The sequence below is a fragment of the Episyrphus balteatus genome, chromosome 1, assembly GCF_945859705.1.
Source record: "Episyrphus balteatus chromosome 1, idEpiBalt1.1, whole genome shotgun sequence".
In the NCBI taxonomy this organism is placed as follows: Eukaryota; Metazoa; Arthropoda; class Insecta; order Diptera; family Syrphidae; genus Episyrphus; species Episyrphus balteatus.
Window position 1 is genome coordinate 105,757,796 of NC_079134.1, and position 25,503 is coordinate 105,783,298.

At 29.3% G+C, this 25,503-nt stretch overlaps 1 protein-coding gene across 7 annotated transcripts in view; it reads right to left on the bottom strand.

Annotated features, from left to right (window-relative positions):
- LOC129906451 (probable phospholipid-transporting ATPase IA) overlaps positions 1 to 25,503 on the bottom strand; it is a 371,220-nt gene that overhangs the window by 151,802 nt on the left and 193,915 nt on the right. For all 7 annotated transcript variants that reach the window (XM_055982238.1, XM_055982234.1, XM_055982236.1 and 4 more), the window contains 2 exons: positions 14,599 to 14,894; positions 14,228 to 14,540 (listed from right to left, as the gene is read on the bottom strand). In XM_055982238.1, the coding sequence (XP_055838213.1) occupies positions 14,228 to 14,540; positions 14,599 to 14,894 (609 nt within the window). The remainder of the gene's footprint in view (positions 1 to 14,227; positions 14,541 to 14,598; positions 14,895 to 25,503) is intronic.

Below are 25,503 nucleotides of genomic sequence, written 5' to 3' on the forward strand. Positions count from 1 at the left end.
AATATTATTATTATTATTATTATTATTATTATTATTATTATTATTATTATTATTATTATTATTATTATTATTATTATTATTGTTATTATTATTATTATTATTATTATTATTATTATTATTATTATTATTATTATTATTATTATTATTATTATTATTATTATTATTATTATTATTATTATTATTATTATTATTATTATTATTATTATTATTATTATTATTATTATTATTATTATTATTATTATTATTATTATTATTATTATTATTATTATTATTATTATTATTATTATTATTATTATTATTATTATTATTATTATTATTATTATTATTATTATTATTATTATTATTATTATTATTATTATTATTATTATTATTATTATTATTATTATTATTATTATTATTATTATTATTATTATTATTATTATTATTATTATTATTATTATTATTATTATTATTATTATTATTATTATTATTATTATTATTATTATTATTATTATTATTATTATTATTATTATTATTATTATTATTATTATTATTATTATTATTATTATTATTATTATTATTATTATTATTATTATTATTATTATTATTATTATTATTATTATTATTATTATTATTATTATTATTATTATTATTATTATTATTATTATTATTATTATTATTATTATTATTATTATTATTATTATTATTATTATTATTATTATTATTATTATTATTATTATTATTATTATTATTATTATTATTATTATTATTATTATTATTATTATTATTATTATTATTATTATTATTATTATTATTATTATTATTATTATTATTATTATTATTATTATATTATTATTATTATTATTATTATTATTATTATTATTATTATTATTATTATTATTATTATTATTATTATTATTATTATTATTATTATTATTATTATTATTATTATTATTATTATTATTATTATTATTATTATTATTATTATTATTATTATTATTATTATTATTATTATTATTATTATTATTATTATTATTATTATTATTATTATTATTATTATTATTATTATTATTATTATTATTATTATTATTATTATTATTATTATTATTATTATTATTATTATTATTATTATTATTATTATTATTATTATTATTATTATTATTATTATTATTATTATTATTATTATTATTATTATTATTATTATTATTATTATTATTATTATTATTATTATTATTATTATTATTATTATTATTATTATTATTATTATTATTATTATTATTATTATTATTATTATTATTATTATTATTATTATTATTATTATTATTATTATTATTATTATTATTATTATTATTATTATTATTATTATTATTATTATTATTATTATTATTATTATTATTATTATTATTATATTATTATTATTATTATTATTATTATTATTATTATTATTATTATTATTATTATTATTATTATTATTATTATTATTATTATTATTATTATTATTATTATTATTATTATTATTATTATTATTATTATTATTATTATTAATATTATTATTATTATTATTATTATTATTATTATTATTATTATTATTATTATTATTATTATTATTATTATTATTATTATTATTATTATTATTATTATTATTATTATTATTATTATTATTATTATTATTATTATTATTATTATTATTATTATTATTATTATTATTATTATTATTATTATTATTATTATTATTATTATTATTATTATTATTATTATTATTATTAGATAGAACTATCTCAGGGATCGAGAGCTGATCTACGAGACCGCAGAAGGCCAGCGAAGGAAGGAAGTCACATCTGGGGCAGCGCAGGGGTCAATCTTAGGACCAGACCTGTGGAACATCTCCTATGATGATATCCTTCGCATGGAGATGCCTGACGATGCCTTCCTGGTTGGCTATGCTGACGACATCGCCGCGGTGATTACGGCACGAAACACCGATAGCGCGCAAAGAAAGCTGAACCAGGTCATGCGACGGACAAATTCATGGATGGAAGAGCATGGACTCAGCCTAGCCACGGAAAAAACAGAGATAGTTCTTCTGACGAGGAAGAGGATTCCTACACAAATCGACTTCCAAATCGGGGCCGAAGTGATAAGAAGCAGCGCGACAGTGAAGTACTTGGGATTGAGGCTCGACACAAAGCTAACCTACTGGCAACAAATAAAGGCAGCATCGGAAAGAGCATCAAAAACTACCACATCACTGAGCAGACTGATGGCGAACGTTGGGGGACCAACGGCCAGTAAGCGGAAGCTACTGATGGCGACAACGCATTCCATCCTTCTGTATGGCAGCGAAATATGGGCGGACGCACTTAAGCAAGAGAAGTACCGAAAGCAGATGGCAGCAGTACAAAGATGCGGAGCTCTACGCGTGGCAAGCTCTTATCGAACGGTGTCGGAACCAGCTGTCCTTGTAATCGCTGGAGTGACCCCTATCGATCTCCTAGCGACAGAAAGGAAGTATGTCTACGACAAAAAGGCGGAAATGGGGTTGGAAGCGGCAGCAGAAGAGGCTAAGCAGCTGACCATACAGAAGTGGCAAGAACGTTGGTGCGCAGAAAGCAGAGGACGATGGACGGCGAGGCTGATTAGAAATGTGGCTGAGTGGAAAGACCGGAAACACGGTGAAGTTAATTATTACGTCACCCAATTACTCACCGGACACGGTTACTTCAACGCATTTCTCCACAAGATCGGCAAAACGAGTAGTCCAGCATGCCAGTACGGGGACTCCCAAGAAGACGATGCACAACATACCTTCTTCGTCTGCAGCAGATGGGCAGCACAAAGAGAAGAACTGGAGACAAACATTGGCACCATCACTCCAGAGAACATAGTCGAGAAGATGCTTACTAGCCAACACAACTGGAACGCGATCAGTGCATACACAAATCAGCTCCTCAGAAATAAGAAAAGAGAAGAAGAACAGTTCCGCGTTCCAAACCTTTCCTAACCTATTAACCAACTAACCTAACCAAATTTAACCAAACCACTTTCAACTAACGTAACCTAACTTCACCTAATCAAAGACTAATATTAAACTAACGAAACCCAACTAATTACACCTAATCCTTACTTAACCTCCCTAACGTAACCTCCCTAACCTTACCCTTCCTAACCTAGGAACGAAGAAAGCAGAGGAAGAAAAGATCTCGCCACAAGACGTGAGCCCAGAATGGGCCGTACAACAGCACCCCCTCTTGAAGAAGTGCAATCCCGTGGTCCCGAGGGGGGGTTCTTCGTGACACTTTTGGAGGTTTAGTCGGTATGCCATTATAAGGTTTTAACATTTTTTCCTTGGTGGTGAGTCCGACACACGGGGAGGTATGGATACCTCCTTATGGTGCGTAACGCATTCCTCCACAAGTAAAGTAAAAAAAAAAAAAAAAAAAAAAAAAAAAATTATTATTATTATTATTATTTTTATTATTTTTTTTTTTTTTATTATTATTATTATTATTATTATTATTATTATTATTATTATTATTATTATTATTATTATTATTATTATTATTATTATTATTATTATTATTATTATTATTATTATTATTATTATTATTATTATTATTATTATTATTATTATTATTATTATATTATTATTATTATTATTATTATTATTATTATTATTATTATTATTATTATTATTATTATTATTATTATTATTATTATTATTATTATTATTATTATTATTATTATTATTATTATTATTATTATTATTATTATTATTATTATTATTATTATTATTATTATTATTATTATTATTATTATTATTATTATTATTATTATTATTATTATTATTATTATTATTATTATTATTATTATTATTATTATTATTATTATTATTATTATAATTATTATTATTATTATTATTATTATTATTATTATTATTATTATTATTATTATTATTATTATTATTATTATTATTATTATTATTATTATTATTATTATTATTATTATTATTATTATTATTATTATTATTATTATTATTATTATTATTATTATTATTATTATTATTATTATTATTATTATTATTATTATTATTATTATTATTATTATTATTATTATTATTATTATTATTATTATTATTATATTATTATTATTATTATTATTATTATTATTATTATTATTATTATTATTATTATTATTATTATTATTATTATTATTATTATTATTATTATTATTATTATTATTATTATTATTATTATTATTATTATTATTATTATTATTATTATTATTATTATTATTATTATTATTATTATTATTATTATTATTATTATTATTATTATTATTATTATTATTATTATTATTATTATTATTATTATTATTATTATTATTATTATTATTATTATTATTATTATTATTATTATTATTATTATTATTATTATTATTATTATTATTATTATTATTATTATTATTATTATTATTATTATTATTATTATTATTTATTATTATTATTATTATTATTATTATTATTATTATTATTATTATTATTATTATTATTATTATTATTATTATTATTATTATTATTATTATTATTATTATTATTATTATTATTATTATTATTATTATTATTATTATTATTATTATTATTATTATTATTATTATTGTTATTATTATTATTATTATTATTATTATTATTATTATTATTATTATTATTATTATTATTATTATTATTATTATTATTATTATTATTATTATTATTATTATTATTATTATTATTATTATTATTATTATTATTATTATTATTATTATTATTATTATTATTATTATTATTATTATTATTATTATTATTATTATTATTATTATTATTATTATTATTATTATTATTATTATTATTATTATTATTATTATTATTATTATTATTATTATTATTATTATTATTATTATTATTATTATTATTATTATTATTATTATTATTATTATTATTATTATTATTATTATTATTATTATTATTATTATTATTATTATTATTATTATTATTATTATTATTATTATTATTATTATTATTATTATTATTATTATTATTATTATTATTATTATTATTATTATTATTATTATTATTATTATTATTATTATTATTATTATTATTATTATTATTATTATTATTATTATTATTATTATTATTATTATTATTATTATTATTATTATTATTATTATTATTATTATTATTATTATTATTATTATTATTATTATTATTATTATTATTATTATTATTATTATTATTATTATTATTATTATTATTATTATTATTATTATTATTATTATTATTATTATTATTATTATTATTATTATTATTATTATTATTATTATTATTATTATTATTATTATTATTATTATTATTATTATTATTATTATTATTATTATTATTATTATTATTATTATTCCTCGGGGGTTTTGTAGTTTTTCCCCTAGAGGACGCGTCCACAGGTGGCGGATAGTGGAACGCTCGGTATTTCTTTGAAATGCAGGGTATGTGGGAAATAAAATACCACACGCGGACCAACAAAAACTACTATCTGAAGGAACACAGAACAACAAACCAAATATGGAGAGTGAAGTAAGGGAGAGAAATTTTACGGTGCAGGGAGTCGGATCCCCAGTACCGGCGTCTGACAGGGGTGAGCGCGCAGGCCCCGGGACGTCGATATACAGCGACTGCAATAGAAATGGAAATGAAAAGGTTAATGTAAACCCTTCCTTGGGAGTAGCACACTTGGCTCCCAACGAAAGTATCACTACAAGCAAAGGCCCCGAAGGTACCCCGGATCCTTTCAAGAGAATCCCAAAAATACCTCGTACACCCCCCCGAGGTGGAAGGCTCACAGGAAAAGAAGCAGAGCCAGTCGTTGTAACCTCTATAGCTAGTGAGACACCTGTAGAAGAAACACTAGCAGAATCGGATGAAGACAATATATCCAAAGAGGTTGAAAAGTGCATGAAAGTGTTGAAGACAATGAAACTTGCTTGCGAGAAACAGAAAAATATTAGCAAGGACATCAAAAACGGGATTGAGGTATTAGAAGAGTCTATTGACATAATGAACTGGCTCCACAAGAAAAACAAGAAAGTCTGCCCTACGACAACTAAGGATGTAAGTTCGAAAGTCAAAACAGAGGATATTGGCACACAAACAAACGAAGACGTGGACAAACAAACATGCACAACAAAGAGACCACCATCTAGCCCACTTGCAAAAACACAAGGGAAAAGAACCAGGAAGTCTCAAACTGGTGAAAGGTATCACGTGGCAACAGCGGGTGACGAACAGGCTCAAAAAGCACCCGCTTCCGATCCCAAAGATTCCGGTAGAACGGCGGATAGCAACGGAAAACAGAGCTATGCTAAAATTGCTGAATCCGCAGAAGCGATGGGAGAAAAGGCTCCGAAAAAGGCGACGGGGGCGGCAGGGACAAGCCAAAAGAGCAACACCCAAGAAAATCCCAAAGAAGGCCCAAAAGATAAGAAGAAGAAGGGGAAAAAACGCGACCGACGGAGAGCTCGACCTGAAGCTATCTTAATCAAGCCGAAGGGAACGGAGAAATTCTCCGATATTCTGAGGGAAATCCGAACCAAAGCGAATCCAGACGACACCGAAACCGTTGTCAAAAATGTTCGGCAGACAAAATCTGGACATGTGCTTCTCGAACTCGGAGCAAAAACAAAGGACAAAAAAGCTTTTGGTGAATCCCTGAAGTCCATACTAGGAGATAAGGCAACGGTCCAAAACCTCGAACCGAAAGTGGCTATAGAAATAAGGGACCTGGACGAGCTGACAACCGCAGAGGAAGTCGAGGAAGCTGTCAAAAAGAAACTCCTCGATATTACAACAGATATCCAGGTAGCGATCACAGGCAAAAACAGAAGTTCGCTGAAGATGGCCATTGTTCAAATTAGCGCAAGAGCAGCCAACGATATGCTGAAATCCCCCAAAATAAAAATTGGATGGGTCCAATGTCGAATCCGCAGACGAGTTGAAGTTAAAAGGTGCTTCAAATGCTTTGGATATGGGCATACACAATCGTCTTGTACCAGTATGGACAGAAAGGGCCAAGGACTCTGTATCAACTGTGGAGAGAAAGGACACAAAATGAAGGATTGCAAAAACTCTTCAAAATGTTGCCTCTGTGCCGACCTTGAAAACACACCATCCTTGAACCACGTGCCAGGCACAGGAAACTGCCAAGTGTTTAGGAAAGCACTTGAACAGGCGAAAAAGGCGTCCTCAAAATGACCAAAATCCTTCAAGCGAATGTCCACAGGAGTCTAACCGCAGATAGCCTCCTGACAAAACTTGTTATGGAATTGCGAGCTGACATTGTCATCGTAAGCGAGCAATACCGTGATAAGGATGGACCAAACTGGATCCCGGATCTGCTCAGAACTGCTGCTGTTTGGATCCCTGACACAAGGAAATTCCTCATTGAGAGAAAAGGGGCAGAAAGAGGCTTCGCATGGGTTAAAAGTGGAAGGCTGACAGTAGTTAGCATATACCTCACTCCTAATGAAAGAATCGAAGAGTTCCGTCAAAAACTGGAAGATCTAGAAGATTTTCTAAATCAAACCGAGGGAGACATTCTAGTGGCTGGAGACTTCAACGCCAGAGGTCAGGAGTGGGGTATGCCAACTACAGACTCTCGAGGAAGGCAAATACTCGAGATGGCCGCAAGACGTGGGCTATACGTAGCTAACGTAGGAAATACCCCCACCTTCAGGAGACCAGGACACAGAGGCACTATTCCAGATGTTACCTTTGCGACGGGCACCGCATTCGCAAAAATTAAGAACTGGAGAGTAATCGAGGACTATACAGGTAGCGACCACCAGTATATCGTTTTCGACCTGGAGGAAAACCAACGAGCCCTAAACCTACGTCACCAACCACGGGCTCCAAGGTGGAACTTAAACAGGCTTAACGCGGATGTTTTAAAGGGAGTGATCGAGGAAGGGGCAGATGCTGTGCTGCGAGTAGAAGGACCTGCTGAAACCAAGGCTGAAGCCACGATGCAACTTATTCGGCTCGCCTGCGATTCCTCAATGCCCCGGACAAGAGGTGCCAACAGAAATAGAGATCCAGTGTACTGGTGGACAGAGGAGATAGCTGCGTTACGCCGAAGATGTTTACAACTTCGACGAATAGTTACCAGGGGGAGAAGGAGAAGAAACGCTGAACCTATGGAGGACGCCATAGCGGAGTTCAGAACCAAGAAATCCGAGCTCAAGAGGGCCATCAATTCGAGCAAGAGAGAGAAATGGGAGGATCTCCGCCGTGATGTCAATAGCGACCCCTGGGGACTAGGCTACAAGATCGTCATGCGTAAACTAGGAGCTCAGATGGCACCCCCAGTCCTAAGCGAAGAAAAAATGGAGCACATTGTCGAAACTCTATTCCCAACTCATCCTATCAGGACAACTGACAACACACCGGTCCAAAGACAGGATATCCCTCTCTTCAGTGAGGAGGAGTTGAGCATAGCTGTGCAGTCCCTGCAAAACCGAAGAGCTCCGGGCCCCGATGGAATCCCCACAGAAGTCCTGAAAGCGACCGCCAAAGCATGTCCCCAATTACTGTTGAACATGTTTAACAGCTTCCTAATAGAAGGCGTCTTCCCTAAGAGCTGGAAGAAACAACGACTCGTGCTCATCAGCAAAGGCAAAGGAGACCCGGATTCCCCATCGGCATACAGACCTCTGTGCATGCTAGACACTGCGGGGAAACTCCTGGAAAAGCTTTTGAAACCGCGGCTCTCAGCAGCAGTACAAGCGTCGGGCGATCTATCAGAGAGACAGTACGGTTTCCGGAGAGGCCGCTCTACTATCGGAGCAATACAAGAAGTAGTGCACGCAGTCCAAATTGCCCAACAAAGAAACCACTACTCGAAGGAGATCGTCTTGCTGGCAACGCTGGATGTTCGAAACGCCTTTAACTCGGCCAGGTGGAGCGATATTTTACATGCGCTCGAATGGAGATTCCACGTTCCTGCCTATCTGCTACGGATGGTGAAGAACTATCTCAGGGATCGAGAGCTGATCTACGAGACCGCAGAAGGCCAGCGAAGGAAGGAAGTCACATCTGGGGCAGCGCAGGGGTCAATCTTAGGACCAGACCTGTGGAACATCTCCTATGATGATATCCTTCGCATGGAGATGCCTGACGATGCCTTCCTGGTTGGCTATGCTGACGACATCGCCGCGGTGATTACGGCACGAAACACCGATAGCGCGCAAAGAAAGCTGAACCAGGTCATGCGACGGACAAATTCATGGATGGAAGAGCATGGACTCAGCCTAGCCACGGAAAAAACAGAGATAGTTCTTCTGACGAGGAAGAGGATTCCTACACAAATCGACTTCCAAATCGGGGCCGAAGTGATAAGAAGCAGCGCGACAGTGAAGTACTTGGGATTGAGGCTCGACACAAAGCTAACCTACTGGCAACAAATAAAGGCAGCATCGGAAAGAGCATCAAAAACTACCACATCACTGAGCAGACTGATGGCGAACGTTGGGGGACCAACGGCCAGTAAGCGGAAGCTACTGATGGCGACAACGCATTCCATCCTTCTGTATGGCAGCGAAATATGGGCGGACGCACTTAAGCAAGAGAAGTACCGAAAGCAGATGGCAGCAGTACAAAGATGCGGAGCTCTACGCGTGGCAAGCTCTTATCGAACGGTGTCGGAACCAGCTGTCCTTGTAATCGCTGGAGTGACCCCTATCGATCTCCTAGCGACAGAAAGGAAGTATGTCTACGACAAAAAGGCGGAAATGGGGTTGGAAGCGGCAGCAGAAGAGGCTAAGCAGCTGACCATACAGAAGTGGCAAGAACGTTGGTGCGCAGAAAGCAGAGGACGATGGACGGCGAGGCTGATTAGAAATGTGGCTGAGTGGAAAGACCGGAAACACGGTGAAGTTAATTATTACGTCACCCAATTACTCACCGGACACGGTTACTTCAACGCATTTCTCCACAAGATCGGCAAAACGAGTAGTCCAGCATGCCAGTACGGGGACTCCCAAGAAGACGATGCACAACATACCTTCTTCGTCTGCAGCAGATGGGCAGCACAAAGAGAAGAACTGGAGACAAACATTGGCACCATCACTCCAGAGAACATAGTCGAGAAGATGCTTACTAGCCAACACAACTGGAACGCGATCAGTGCATACACAAATCAGCTCCTCAGAAATAAGAAAAGAGAAGAAGAACAGTTCCGCGTTCCAAACCTTTCCTAACCTATTAACCAACTAACCTAACCAAATTTAACCAAACCACTTTCAACTAACGTAACCTAACTTCACCTAATCAAAGACTAATATTAAACTAACGAAACCCAACTAATTACACCTAATCCTTACTTAACCTCCCTAACGTAACCTCCCTAACCTTACCCTTCCTAACCTAGGAACGAAGAAAGCAGAGGAAGAAAAGATCTCGCCACAAGACGTGAGCCCAGAATGGGCCGTACAACAGCACCCCTTCTTGAAGAAGTGCAATCCCGTGGTCCCGAGGGGGGGTTCTTCGTGACACTTTTGGAGGTTTAGTCGGTATGCCATTATAAGGTTTTAACATTTTTTCCTTGGTGGTGAGTCCGACACACGGGGAGGTATGGATACCTCCTTATGGTGCGTAACGCATTCCTCCACAAGTAAAGTAAAAAAAAAAAAAAAAAAAAAAAAAAAAAAAAAATTATTATTATTATTATTATTATTATTATTATTATTATTATTATTATTATTATTATTATTATTATTATTATTATTATTATTATTATTATTATTATTATTATTATTATTATTATTATTATTATTATTATTATTATTATTATTATTATTATTATTATTATTATTATTATTATTATTATTATTATTATTATTATTATTATTATTATTATTATTATTATTATTATTATTATTATTATTATTATTATTATTATTATTATTATTATTATTATTATTATTATTATTATTATTATTATTATTATTATTATTATTATTATTATTATTATTATTATTATTATTATTATTATTATTATTATTATTATTATTATTATTATTATTATTATTATTATTATTATTATTATTATTATTATTATTATTATTATTATTATTATTATTATTATTATTATTATTATTATTATTATTATTATTATTATTATTATTATTATTATTATTATTATTATTATTATTATTATTATTATTATTATTATTATTATTATTATTATTATTATTATTATTATTATTATTATTATTATTATTATTATTATTATTATTATTATTATTATTATTATTATTATTATTATTATTATTATTATTATTATTATTATTATTATTATTATTATTATTATTATTATTATTATTATTATTATTATTATTATTATTATTATTATTATTATTATTATTATTATTATTATTATTATTATTATTATTATTATTATTATTATTATTATTATTATTATTATTATTATTATTATTATTATTATTATTATTATTATTATTATTATTATTATTATTATTATTATTATTATTATTATTATTATTATTATTATTATTATTATTATTATTATTATTATTATTATTATTATTATTATTATTATTATTATTATTATTATTATTATTATTATTATTATTATTATTATTATTATTATTATTATTATTATTATTATTATTATTATTATTATTATTATTATTATTATTATTATTATTATTATTATTATTATTATTATTATTATTATTATTATTATTATTATTATTATTATTATTATTATTATTATTATTATTATTATTATTATTATTATTATTATTATTATTATTATTATTATTATTATTATTATTATTATTATTATTATTATTATTATTATTATGTAAATTCCAAAATAAATGACAACCTTCAAAAGAACTTTTGAAAAGTTTTTATTCGTAACTGTTTAATTTTTTAAAGAATTTTGTTTTTCACATTAATGAATTTTAAATTATTTATTTAAAATTTTTTTAAGTATTCACCCTAATTCTGATTAACAACTATCAATTGATAGTTGATAAAAATTAGATTTCAATAACTTATTACTTAATAAATAACAATTTTTAAAACAGAGAATGGTTACACCGGCACACAAAAAAAAAAAGTGTCATGTACCAGGAACCAGACCTATCTTTCTATATGTTTTTGGACCCGCTGAATCCGAATTTCAAGTCCGTTTGGCCCTGTCACCCTCCAGTTTTGAGTAATATGCAAAAAACTCAAAAAAAAGGAAGTTTTTTGACTTTTTTTGGGGTCTTTTTTACACTTTTCTCAAAACTGGAGGGTGACCGGGCAAAACGGACTTGAAATTCGGATTCAGCGGTCCCAAAAACATATAGAAAGATAGGTCTGGTTCCTGGTTCATACAACTTTTTTTTTTGTGTGCTAGCGCTGTCACGACATGTCGCTGTCATCCCCGGCACACAAAAAAAAAAGTTTCATGTACCAGGAAGCAGACCTATCTTTCTATATGTTTTTGGGCACGCTGAATTCGAATTTCAAGTCCGTTTTGCCCGGTCACCCTTCAGTTTTGAGAAAAATGCAAAAAACTCCAAAAAAGTCATAAAAATTCAAACAAAATGCACTCACAGCTCAAAACTGGAGGGTGATGGGGCCAAACGGACTTCAAATTCGGATTCAGCGTGCCCAAAAACATATAGAAAGATAGGTCTGGTTCTTGGTACATGACACATTTTTTTTTTGTGTGCCGGTGTTATTAATTAAAATTTTATTGAAAAATTTTATTAAAAAGATTTTAGTTTTCCCATAAATGAAAATTATTCCTATTTCCGTGACCCACTTATAATGTTGAATTTTTACAAATTTTTTTTAAATTAAATTAAATGTATTTAAATTTTTCAAGATGTGATAAATTACAGGGAGAAAAAAGACAATTGGAATAATGTAATAATATATTAAATGTTTTTTTTTTTAAAGAAAACTCCGTCTTCAAAAAAAAGTGACGAATTTTCCGAATTTCTTGAACGTATTAATTTAATAGAATTAATTTAGTTTAATAAGAAAAGCATTTTTTATACCTACTGCAAAATAGGATAATTAATGTGAGAACATTTTAATTTAAAGTGGATTTCCGTTTAAAAAAAAGTGTAAGGCAATTAAATACATCACATTTCCTGATTGAGTTTACTTAAATCGCATCAATTAGAGGTGGGATTCTATAAAAATAAAATGTTCAAAACTTAAAATTACACGGAAATCGTTTCCTTTCAGATTTTTAAAGTTTTAATGGAAACAATTATATAGGAGATAGTTCTATAAAAATTAAACTGATCATTAATAATCGGAATTGAAAACATCTTGTTATTTTTTTGTTTTGAGAAATCTGTAAAAATGAGACTCACAATAAGTAAGCAATCACATAGAATGATTAAGATATCTTTTTATGTTAAGTCGAGTTTTTTAAGAATAAATCTTTTATTAAAATTAATTTTGAATTTAGCAAAATTTTTAAGTACTCTTATGTAAATAATAAAAAATTATTTTTTTTACTTTGCATACTCCTCTTGAACGTGAAATACTCCCCTCAAAACATTGAAAATACTCCTCAATGAAAATTCGAAACGGCAGCCCTGATTACTTGGGCGCCAGAATTTGATAACGGTTTTTTTGTAGAGCAGTTCAATACAATAATTTTTTACTATGTGGGTTGGTCTATCTCTATTAAAATAAAAAAAATTATTAAAAAACAAAGGGAACACTTACAGCTATAAATGTAAGACAGAATTGTACATTTAATTCTAATTTTTAAACCAATATATTTCAATCAATTGTTTCTGAAATAATCGATTTCAAAGTTAAAAATAGGCGAAATTTTTTTTTTAAACTCATTGAATACTATTTTTGCCCAGACTGTGAATAGGTCTCCGTATATTGTATGTGTAACACAATGTAAAAGATGAAATAAATAAAAATTTTAACCGTGGATACATTACACGATGTAAGTATAGGTAATGTATTAGAATTTCACCTTAGGTACGTGGTTTGATGTAAGTTTCTTATTTATTCATTGTTTAAGCTTGCTATTGCCATAAACATTAGATATTGCGTGTACAAATAAAAAAAAGCACATCTGAGCAAATAGTTGAAGTTCTCAAAGAAGCTTAATAAATACTATGAATAAGATGTAATAACAATTTTATCAACCAATTGATCTTAACTCACCGTATATACCATGTTTCCAAGCACGAGATATCCACCAGTTTTTCCATCATTCCATATAACTTCAGAACGATATGCCAACATTGGTAACCAAAACAGAAGCACTGAATGGAGCAGTGCATTGAAGATCCACACCCAAAAAACTTTGACATTAAAGAGTTTGGCATTTTGTGATGGCTTGTATAAGGCAGGATATTTAAGCATCGTCTCCGCAGAACAGACTTTCTCAAAAAGTCCCATAGCAAAAGGTGGTAGTGCTGTAAATACAACATTATACAAACCAATTGTCCATCGCTCAAAAAGAATTTGACCAGACCTTTATACAAAAGCGTGAGTAAATACTGAAAAAAAATTATTTAATTTTAAGAACTCACCATCCAGAATAGATAGCAAACCAAAGCTCTATCACATATAGACATACATTCTTATAGAAACTATACAAAATCAGTTTACACATTCGACTGTAATTCCATGCCCCGTGAACCAATAACAGTCGCAGCAAAAATCTAAATTGCGCGATGGAATAATCCGAAGCGCAGGCTGCTTGTAGACCTTCAACACCAGATATTCCAACTCCTACGTGAGCTTTTTGTATCATGGCCACATCATTTGCTCCATCGCCTATCGCCAGTGTTACAGAGTTTGTATTTGTTGTAACAAGATCGACTACCTGAAGAAATTTAAGTTTTTTGAGTAGTTCGGAATACCAAGTGTATAATTATAAAAGTCGATCAGTCAATGATAAAATAGACAAGAGTGGTAAATTTTAAATTTTTATTTCAATATCGGCGATTTTTTTGTAAAATGTTTATATTTACTTATAAATATTATTTAAGTTTTACCACATTTTTTTAAACAAAGGTTTCTTAGATATACAAGAAAATTGGAAGAGTGGACAATGCTTTCTTCAGAGATTTCAGAACATAACTTAAATATAATACTATATTCAAAGCCAGAAATTCAGAATCCCTTGAACCTTTTCTTTAATGAAAAAAAACTAAGGACGAAATTTATAATCGAGGAATTCCTTAGTTCACACAAAGCCAAAACTTGAGGAAACGCTTAAATTTCTTTTTTCACTTTATTGAAATATGACATTTTTTTCATATTTTAAGTTTTTACTCTTTAAAGTTGAATATCATCAGACAATACTGCCGTACTAAGCAAAAAGGGCGCATGAGCCAAAAATCCAAAATTGAGTTAAAGGCATATTTGACATCCTGAAACAATGCCTCATTTATATGTAAACTAAAAACAGCACATTTCCAATTCCAAGTAGCTCAAAATAGTCAATTAAGATGAGCTCAACAATATGTATTACTCCGCTGTATTCCTAAATAGAAAAATGCATTTATTACTAACTCTAAAATTTGAAAAAAAAAAATTTAGATAGCATTTGGAAAGCTTGAACAATATATAATTATTCTGCAAACTTAAAAATTATAATTTTCATACTACAAGTTGCTTAAAATCATTTTTGAAATTGAGCCCACTTACAATTCTCAACCTTTTCCTTTGTTAGTAAAATGCATTTATCTCAAAACTACAAAAATGGATATGCGCCCTTTTTGCTATTTGAGTAAGGTACTTTATTCCTTTTTAGTACAGAGTCAAATTTTCTCAAGTGGGTCACCTAAAACCGACTTCTCGAATTTGATACTTTTTTTGTATATATTGGAAGATTTTTATGTTAAAAATAATATTCCAGAGTATTTTTGAAAAATTTCAATTTTGTTAAAAGTTATAAACAAATGAAATTTTTCAGGTCTTTTTGTTAAAATGGCTATATCTCAGTAATGAAATGATAAAAATAAATAAAACTTGTAGAGCAAGATCCCAGGGCCGCCAGACATTACTTATTTTCTCAAGAAAAAAATGTATGGAATTACGTAGTGCTAGGACATACTATTAGTGAATGGATACTGGCTATCTTGTGCCGACGGCCATTTTACCACTAACAGGTGCTAAAGGTACGAAAAATACGTAGTTAGATTTCTTATTTTCTCAAGGCTGATTTTTATATATGATACTCAGGGAACTAATACATTAATTTTTGTAAGCTGCCAGACCCGTCGGATGGGCCTAACACCTTGCCAGACACGCATAATAGGAATCAGGAAAGTTAGATTTTATTATATGGGGGTCTGGGAAAAAATTTATAAAATATTTTGACTTCAGGACTCGAAAGAGTATCAAGACACGCGTCGAAAACCACATTTTGCACAATCGCATCCAGAGTCATTTGGCCGCCATTTTGTTTTTTTAATAAAAATTGCAATTTTTCACATAACTCACGTATTTTTGAATCTACAGAAAAAAAATGTATTGCAAACTTGAAGATAATTTAATTTACTACAATATATGTTAAATTACTTTTTTCGATTATACCTTCGGTTTAAGAGTTAGGGTGGTTTTTTTTTGAAACCATATTTTCGTCATATCTCATTTATTTGAGCTTTTTTGAAAATTAACTTGAAGTAAAAGTTGTAGATCTTTTTATTACCTTCAATTATTACATTAACGGTTTTTCGATTTGACAGTCCGTTTTTGATCTGCAGGAAAAAAACTTCAAAAAGGTTCCAACTTTTTAATATAGGAAAAATGTTCTAGTACAGGGTAATTTGCATTAGATATAACAACAACCTAGGCGTGTAGGTTGCACTCAGACAAGAAAAAATCGTATAACTAACACTGCCAGACCCATTCCGACAGCCATTTTTTTTGCCAGACACCTTAAAGCTTTAAAAAAAAAAAATTTTTACTTTACTTATTTTCTCAAGCTTCATTTTTATACATGATACCCATGGAACTAATTCGTTATGAGTTTAAAGGTAGGTATATATTTTTAATAATGTAGTAATTATTGGTATTATTAAGCGTAAACATTTTACTTCAATACTACGGAAGACCCATTAGATTTTATTAATAACAAATCTAGCGAGCATTTGTGCGTGTCTGGTAAGGTGTCAGGCCTATCCGATGGTCTGGCAGCTAACAAAATAATTTTATTGAATTAGTTCCCTGAGTATCATGTATAAAAATGAAGCTTGAGAAAATAAGTAAAGTTAAACTATTTTTTTCAAAGCTTTAAGGTGTCTGGCAAAAAAAATGGCTGTCGGAATGGGTCTGGCAGTGTTAGTTATACGATTTTTTCTTGTCTGAGTGCAACCTACACGCCTAGGTTTTTGTTATATCTAATGCAAATTACCCTGTACTAGAACATTTTTCCTATATTAAAAAATTGGAACCTTTTTGAAGTTTTTTTCCTGCAGATCAAAAACGGACTGTCAAATCGAAAAACCGTTAATGTAATAATTGAAGGTAATAAAAAGATCTACAACTTTTACTTCAAGTTAATTTTCAAAAAAGCTCAAATAAATGAGATATGACGAAAATATGGTTTCAAAAAAAACCACCCTAACTCTTAAACCGAAGGTATAATCGAAAAAAGTAATTTAACATCTATTGTAGTAAATTAAATTATCTTCAAGTTTGCAATACATTTTTTTTCTGTAGATTCAAAAATACGTGAGTTATGTGAAAAATTGCAATTTTTATTAAAAAAACAAAATGGCGGCCAAATGACTCTGGATGCGATTGTGCAAAATGTGGTTTTCGACGCGTGTCTTGATACTCTTTCGAGTCCTGAAGTCAAAATATTTTATAAATTTTTTCCCAGACCCCCATATAATAAAATCTAACTTTCCTGATTCCTATTATGCGTGTCTGGCAAGGTGTTAGGCCCATCCGACGGGTCTGGCAGCTTACAAAAATTAATGTATTAGTTCCCTGAGTATCATATATAAAAATCAGCCTTGAGAAAATAAGTAATCTAACTACGTATTTTTCGTACCTTTAGCACCTGTTAGTGGTAAAATGGCCGTCGGCACAAGATAGCCAGTATCCATTCACTAATAGTATGTCCTAGCACTACGTAATTCCATACATTTTTTTCTTGAGAAAATAAGTAATGTCTGGCGGCCCTGGGATCTTGGACTATTGGTACACATATTACCAATTGCACACACAACAATTTAATTAAAAAAAATTTTCAAAAAAAAAAATTATTTATAAATAATTGATTTTGTTATAAACAATTGCATTTTTTACTAACTTCTGGAGTATGTAGGAAAACCATTTTTCTTATATTCGATTTGAAATTTTTCATTATCTGAAAAAAAATTAATTTTGGCTGTTTTCGAGGCTATATTTTTATGTGGGATAATTCATTATAAACAAATTTGTAACGGTGTCTATGAGAACATATTTTATTTTTCCAAAAGCTGTTTAAATCTTTTCGATACCTCTTTTATTGGCCAATAAAAACCTCGAAAACAGCCAAAATTAAGCTTTTTTGCTTTTTATAACGGTAATATTTCAAAAACGGGGGCCAATCAAATTTTTCTGACTTGGGATTCGAGTTCAGCACCCCAAAAACCTCTAGAAAAGTATATTTGGGTTCTTGTGGCAAAAAAAGTTCAATTTTGTTGAAAAGTGCCATTAAAAATAAATATTCGGCAAAGTTTAAACATGCATAACTTTTTTTCTTATGAATTGCACTAAAATTTTCTTTCAGATAATGAAAACTTAAATTGTTGTGTGTACAATTGGTAATATGTGTACCTAGTTTTATTTATTTTTATCATTTCATTACTGAGATATAGCCATTTTAACAAAAAGACCTGAAAAATTTTATTTGTTTATAACTTTTAACAAAATTGAAATTTTTCAAAAATACTTTGGAATATTATTTTTAACATAAAAATCTTCCAATATATACAAAAAAAAAAGTATCAAATTCGAGAAGTCGGTTTTAGGTGGCCCACTTGAGAAAATTTGACTCAAAGAAAAAGAAAAAATTGTTACTCTCATGAAATACTCCAGTCAAAGCGTCATTTGACCTTGCGCACAGAGGCACTGTCAGTTTTTATTTCATGGATCGATAGGGGTATATTTAAAAGGCTTAAACCCAATTTCTCACCACCTGATCATTCTTTTTAGCGGAGTTATTCACAAAAATGCATTTTTTGGGATATTTTACTTCTAAGCTAATATCTTTGCTCCAGATTGTTGTAGACCAAAAAATAAACATACATTCTCTTCCTTATAATATTTTCTATCGTTGTATGTAATTTCATTGTATTTGAGTGAGTAAATACAAAATGGCAGCCATTTAAAGTCAAATTCTTGTTGTTAAAAAACACATTTTTGTCATTATTTCGAAAAAAGCTTATATAATTATTGACATTTTTCTAACTTATTTTGTAGCCATGTTCATGTCCTTCATCACTAAAGATGGCCGAGCAATTGATAAATGAACGCATGCAAAACCGGTGCGAAAACACCCAAAAATATCGTTTTTTGTGAATAACTCGGCTTCAGAATGTCCTACGAGAAAAAATTAAGCTATTAATTGTTCGTCACAACATTTTCTCTATATTTGGTGCATTCGTCACAACATTTTCTCTATATTTGGTGCACATTATTTTTTTTTGAAATTAATAAAAAATAAGTTATTTTAAGTCAAATACGTTTTTTTGTTTAGCAAACTCTTGCCTTATTATTTTGTAAACGGTGCAAGTATTGGCTAAAAAAATAAAATACTGTTGTAGTCCTTTAAATTATCTACAATTTAAAAAAAAAATTAGCTCTCTAAGGCCCACGGGAGCCGAGTTATTATTTTTAAGTCGAATAATAGTTCTCATAGTGAGGCGGCTTAGCATTAAAAAAGAGTTCAATCGTGCACTTTGTGATAAAAGCATGAAATTAACATCGTTGGTAGTACTCAATATAAGAATTATTTTGAGATATTGGGCCACCTTGTATTCCAACCGGAAGGGTAGATACAAGACTTTTTCTGTGTTGCACTCGATTTGTTGCATATCATAGTATAGGCAATGAAACCTTTTTATTAATATGATACATGATTTCGAGGTAATTTTTAACGCCCGATCTAATAAAGTCAATACTAAAATGTCTCGACCATCATGTAAAAAGTTATTGGATTCTTTATGAATTGTCTTTTACTCAAAGAGCAAGAGTCAGAATATTACCAAGTACTCCTTGAAAAAAAGTTGTAGGTTGATAAAATTTTGTGTGGACGTTTCATATACCATGGAAAAAAATAATTAAATATGTTCATAAAAAAATTTCAGGTCAAAGGGTGTTTTTTTTAGCGAGAAAGAACACTTTTGAAATGGTACCATTGCAGCGCATGGAAATTTTTTGAATTTTTTTGAACAGCATATATATTTTATACATCGTATGAGAATTAAAAATAATCAAAAAATGAATTACATTTACCATGGAATATTGAATTTTCATGCAAAACTTAAATTGCTTGCTTTTATTTTTTATTAAATTTTCACACAAATAAATGTTTTGAAGGAGTGAGGTGCAAAAGTAAAAGTATGAAAAATAATTGTGCAGTTTGTGATAAAAGGATCAAATTAATAGGATTGTTAGTACAATATGTAACACTCATTTTAAGATATTGGGCCACTTAATATTTCACCTATGAGGATGTACATGAGCCATCTAATAACCCCAAATTTCACAAAATTGCGTTAAAATAGCTTTCTGTGCATCGTTATAAACACCCTTATAGGTGAAATATTAAGTGGCCCAATATCTTAAAATGATTGTTACATATTGTACTAACAATCCTATTAATTTGATCCTTTTATCACAAACTGCACAATTATTTTTCATACTTTTACTTTTGCACCTCACTCCTTCAAAACATTTATTTGTGTGAAAATTTAATAAAAAATAAAAGCAAGCAATTTAAGTTTTGCATGAAAATTCAATATTCCATGGTAAATGTAATTCATTTTTTGATTATTTTTAATTCTCATACGATGTATAAAATATATATTCTGTTCAAAAAAATTCAAAAAATTTCCATGCGCTGCAATGGTACCATTTCAAAAGTGTTCTTTCTCGCTAAAAAAAACACCCTTTGACCTGAAATTTTTTTATGAACATATTTAATTATTTTTTTCCATGGTATATGAAACGTCCACACAAAATTTTATCAACCTACAACTTTTTTTCAAGGAGTACTTGGTAATATTCTGACTCTTGCTCTTTGAGTAAAAGACAATTCATAAAGAATCCAATAACTTTTTACATGATGGTCGAGACATTTTAGTATTGACTTTATTCGATCGGGCGTTAAAAATTACCTCGAAATCATGTATCATATTAATAAAAAGGTTTCATTGCCTATACTATGATATGCAACAAATCGAGTGCAACACAGAAAAAGTCTTGTATCTACCCTTCCGGTTGGAATACAAGGTGGCCCAATATCTCAAAATAATTCTTATATTGAGTACTACCAACGATGTTAATATCATGCTTTTATCACAAAGTGCACGATTTTGATGCTAAGCCGCCTCACTATCAGTGAGAGGGGTTGTTTTCATTGTTTCTTGTTATAAAAGGATTTGTCTCATGTTTTTCGTTGGTCATTTGGAACTTTTTTAAAAATTAATTTCTCGACTCGTGTGGGTCGTAGAGCTAATTTTTTTTTTTTAATTGTAGATAATTTAAAGGCCTACAATAGTATTTTATTTTTTTAGCCAATACTTGCACCGTTTACAAAATAATAAGGCAAGAGTCTCCTAAACAAAAAAACGTATTTGACTTAATATAACTTATTTTTTATTTATTTCAACAAAAATAATGTGCACCAAATATATAGAAAATGTTGTGACGAACAATTAATAGCTTTATTTTTTGACTTTAAATGGCTGCCATTTTGTATTTACTCACTCAAATACAATGAAATTACATACAACAATAGAAAATATTATAAGGAAGAGAATGTATGTTTATTTTTTGGTCTACGACAATCTGGAGCAAAGATATTAACTGACAGTGCCTCTGTGCGCAAGGTGAGGCCCTTTTTTCCGACGCTTTGACTGGAGTAAAACTGAAAAACAAACTTTTTGTTCTTCAAAATAGTTTTACTCCTTATTTTAATTCAATCTCATCCCAAAATAGAAATCAACACAAAATACAGTGTAAATCCACAAACGCATCACTGCAGAGATGATTTGCGATCATTTCTGTAGTACGTGCATAGACGCAAATAATAAACATCACTTAAAATGTCAATTGTTCATTATTGCAAAGTTTGATAAACTGATGCGCAAATATAAAAAAAAGCATAAAGAATTTTCTTGATAAGCTGTCGATGCCGAGGCGATTCGGAGTAAAAATGGCGGAAAGAGACAATGAAAAATTGAATTCTAAATTAATTAATTTGATGAATTTCAAGGAATATTTCTGTGGCAACAAGGAATAACAACATAAGTCAACTTACGTCGAAATTGAGTTTTTTTTACAATCCTATGCACAATAAGCAATTCCATCTACCATATTTTTTTCGTATTTTTATCTTAAGCGGTTTATGAATTACAGGTAAAAGAAAAATGACATTAGCATTTATTTGTAATGGAAAGCCAAACTTTCAAAACGCTCTCCTGAAAAGTTGTAAAAACTGAATTATGTTGTTTTTTCCTTGTTGTCACAGATTTTACCAGCCCACAAATTAAACTACTAATAGAAACCAGATTAAAATATGAAGGTGAATTTATTGCAGGCAGAAAATCGTAGTCAGTATTGTGGAGAAAAGTTCTTTGAGAGTGAAAATGTGTGGCTCCAGATTTTAATTACAACAAAGAGTTTTTATTAGTATTATCATGCCCATCATTAACCCTCTGTCGGCATACGGGTGCGATTTTGGCAATAGATTTATTTTATTGGATTTGTTGCTAATTTGTTCAAAATAAATAAAATATTGAAAAATTGTAAGTATACGCAAAACTTTGGGGGCAATTGTACGCACACTTTCACTTGGAATAACACTTGGAATAACAAGTAAATTCTGTAAAAAATCTATTTTTCTGGCTTAAGTCTTAAAAGGCTAACGACAAATAATTTATTTTTGTTGTTTAAGATCATTTTTATTTAAAATACAGTTACAACATATAAGAAAAGTGTCCTCCTTGATTTTTTCTGTATGAATACCGAATATTCGGCCGCCGAATATTCGGCCAAGGACACTCAGAAAAAAACGTTGGTAATTTAAAAAAATTTAAACTTTGTCTCAAGAATAGATGTGGCTTAAAAAATTCCCAACAACATAGTATTGTAATGATGAATAACTGAACTACTTTTAAGATAAATGTCTGAACACAATACCTACTACTGCAAAGGTAGTCATCTAAAATCGAATTATATATGAGGACTGTTCGCCAAGATCGAACGGCGGACCCATACAAGTGGTGGTCAACACATACTACAAAATTTCATATTTTGAAAACATTTGCAAAAGTCTACCTTTCTTCTCCTGGGACAAGTGTTTACAGCGAAAGACTATTTTTCGAAGCAGGAATAGTCTTCGAAGATAATCGTTTACTACCAACATATGCGGAACCAATAGTTTTCATTCACCACAACTTGCCTTTAGTAGATTATGGGCCATTTTTTTCACTATTACTCAAATTTGAGAAAAATCTGAAGTTGGAAAGCTTGAGAGTTAGCTCCAACTCGAGATTTTAATAAAAAGCTGAAAATTTGTTTTATTTATTAATTCTTAGCTCCCTTGTTCCAAACTCAAAGTTGCCCAACTTGTTGTTTTAATAATATCCCTAGGTTATTTGTGACAGTCAATTTCACAAACTGTCAATTTCGAATATTATTTTGAATGATGTGTCGTTTAAATTGAAGTTTCATAGGTTTTTTTTTTTAATTAATGGTTTCATATGTTTATTGATTTATTCAAACCAATAAGATTTCGAGGGAAACGCACCCAATTTACAATGAAAAAGTAGATTTTCCAAGATTACAAAAGGAAACTCCTAAACAAAAATGTTTTTTTGCAGAGAAAAAAATCAAACAAATAAAATCAATTTTTATCACACAAATCACTTTTGCATTTATTTTAAATTTAGCCCTGATTTTTCAATCGTCAGTTAGACTATCAGAGGAATAAATGTCAATATAAAAAAAACTTTTATTCCTAGGAACAACCTCTAACTGAGGTTTATCTGACTATTGAAAAATTGGCCATATGACATTTAAACAAACCTTTGAAACAGAAATAATAATAAATAACGACATTTTTAAAGTAAAAACTCAAGTTTTCTCAAAAACTTCTGATAATTCCTGAAGTTGAAAAAATTAAAGTTGATAAACTTTAGATTTGAAAATTGAAAGTTAAAAACGTCAACTTTCAGTGAATGAAAACAATTTTTCAAGTTGAGAATAAAAATCCTCGAGTTGTGTTCAACTTCGAGTGAATAAAATCGTCCTATATGTACTAAAATTAAAAATTTTTAATAAAACACACATTTTGGTATAATAATTTGTCTTTTTTCTTCTCCATTTGGTATTCGGTATTCGGCCGAATAGTTGAACTATTCGGTCGAATACCGAATACCTGAAAAATAGGCCGAATACCGAATAGTGGCCGAATGTTCGCGGCATCTCTACAAAAAAGTGTCTTTATAATAGTGAACATAAATTTTTTGGAATTTTGGTTACAATATTCGAATTCTACATCAATTTCATATATGATTCTTCATAAAATAGTGAGACCGAAAAAAGTTCTAGCGGCAAGAAAAAGTATAAACCAAATTCGCAAAAAAGTGGTGTGTCTACAGAGGGTTAAGCAAAAATTGTGTTTAAACGTAAAACTTTTGGTCAATCAGCATCGCATCGTATTCACCTGAGCAACGATCAGCATCGCAAAAAAACAGTGATGCGTAATCACTACCAAAAAATTTGACGTTTGTGAAAACTTAAAATACGCTTTTATCAGGCACTAAAAACTATAAAAAATTTAATTGATTGAAAATGGTTAGATCAAAAAGCTTCGAGCGCTTTGTTCAACTTTATAAAAGTACACGCAACAAAAATGAGCTCTACGCTTTTCCAATATGTCAATTCAATTAATTTATAATTTTTAGTGCCTGATAAAAGCGTATTTTTAGTTTTTTAAACTACATATACATTTTAATTGTTAAACTTATCATGATTGAAAGTAGGTTCAATTTGAATTGGGTTGTATTTCAAAGCACCTCCCCAGGGTCCGGAGAACTTAAATATTGTGATATAGAGCTTCATATGTATACATATGTACAAGGCTTCATTTCGATACGATAATTGGAAGTAGACTAAAATAATTTTCATCAATCAATTATTATTATTGATAATTTGTGAAAAACGGGGCAGTGTCCTTCTAAAAAATAATAATTGGAAGTAGA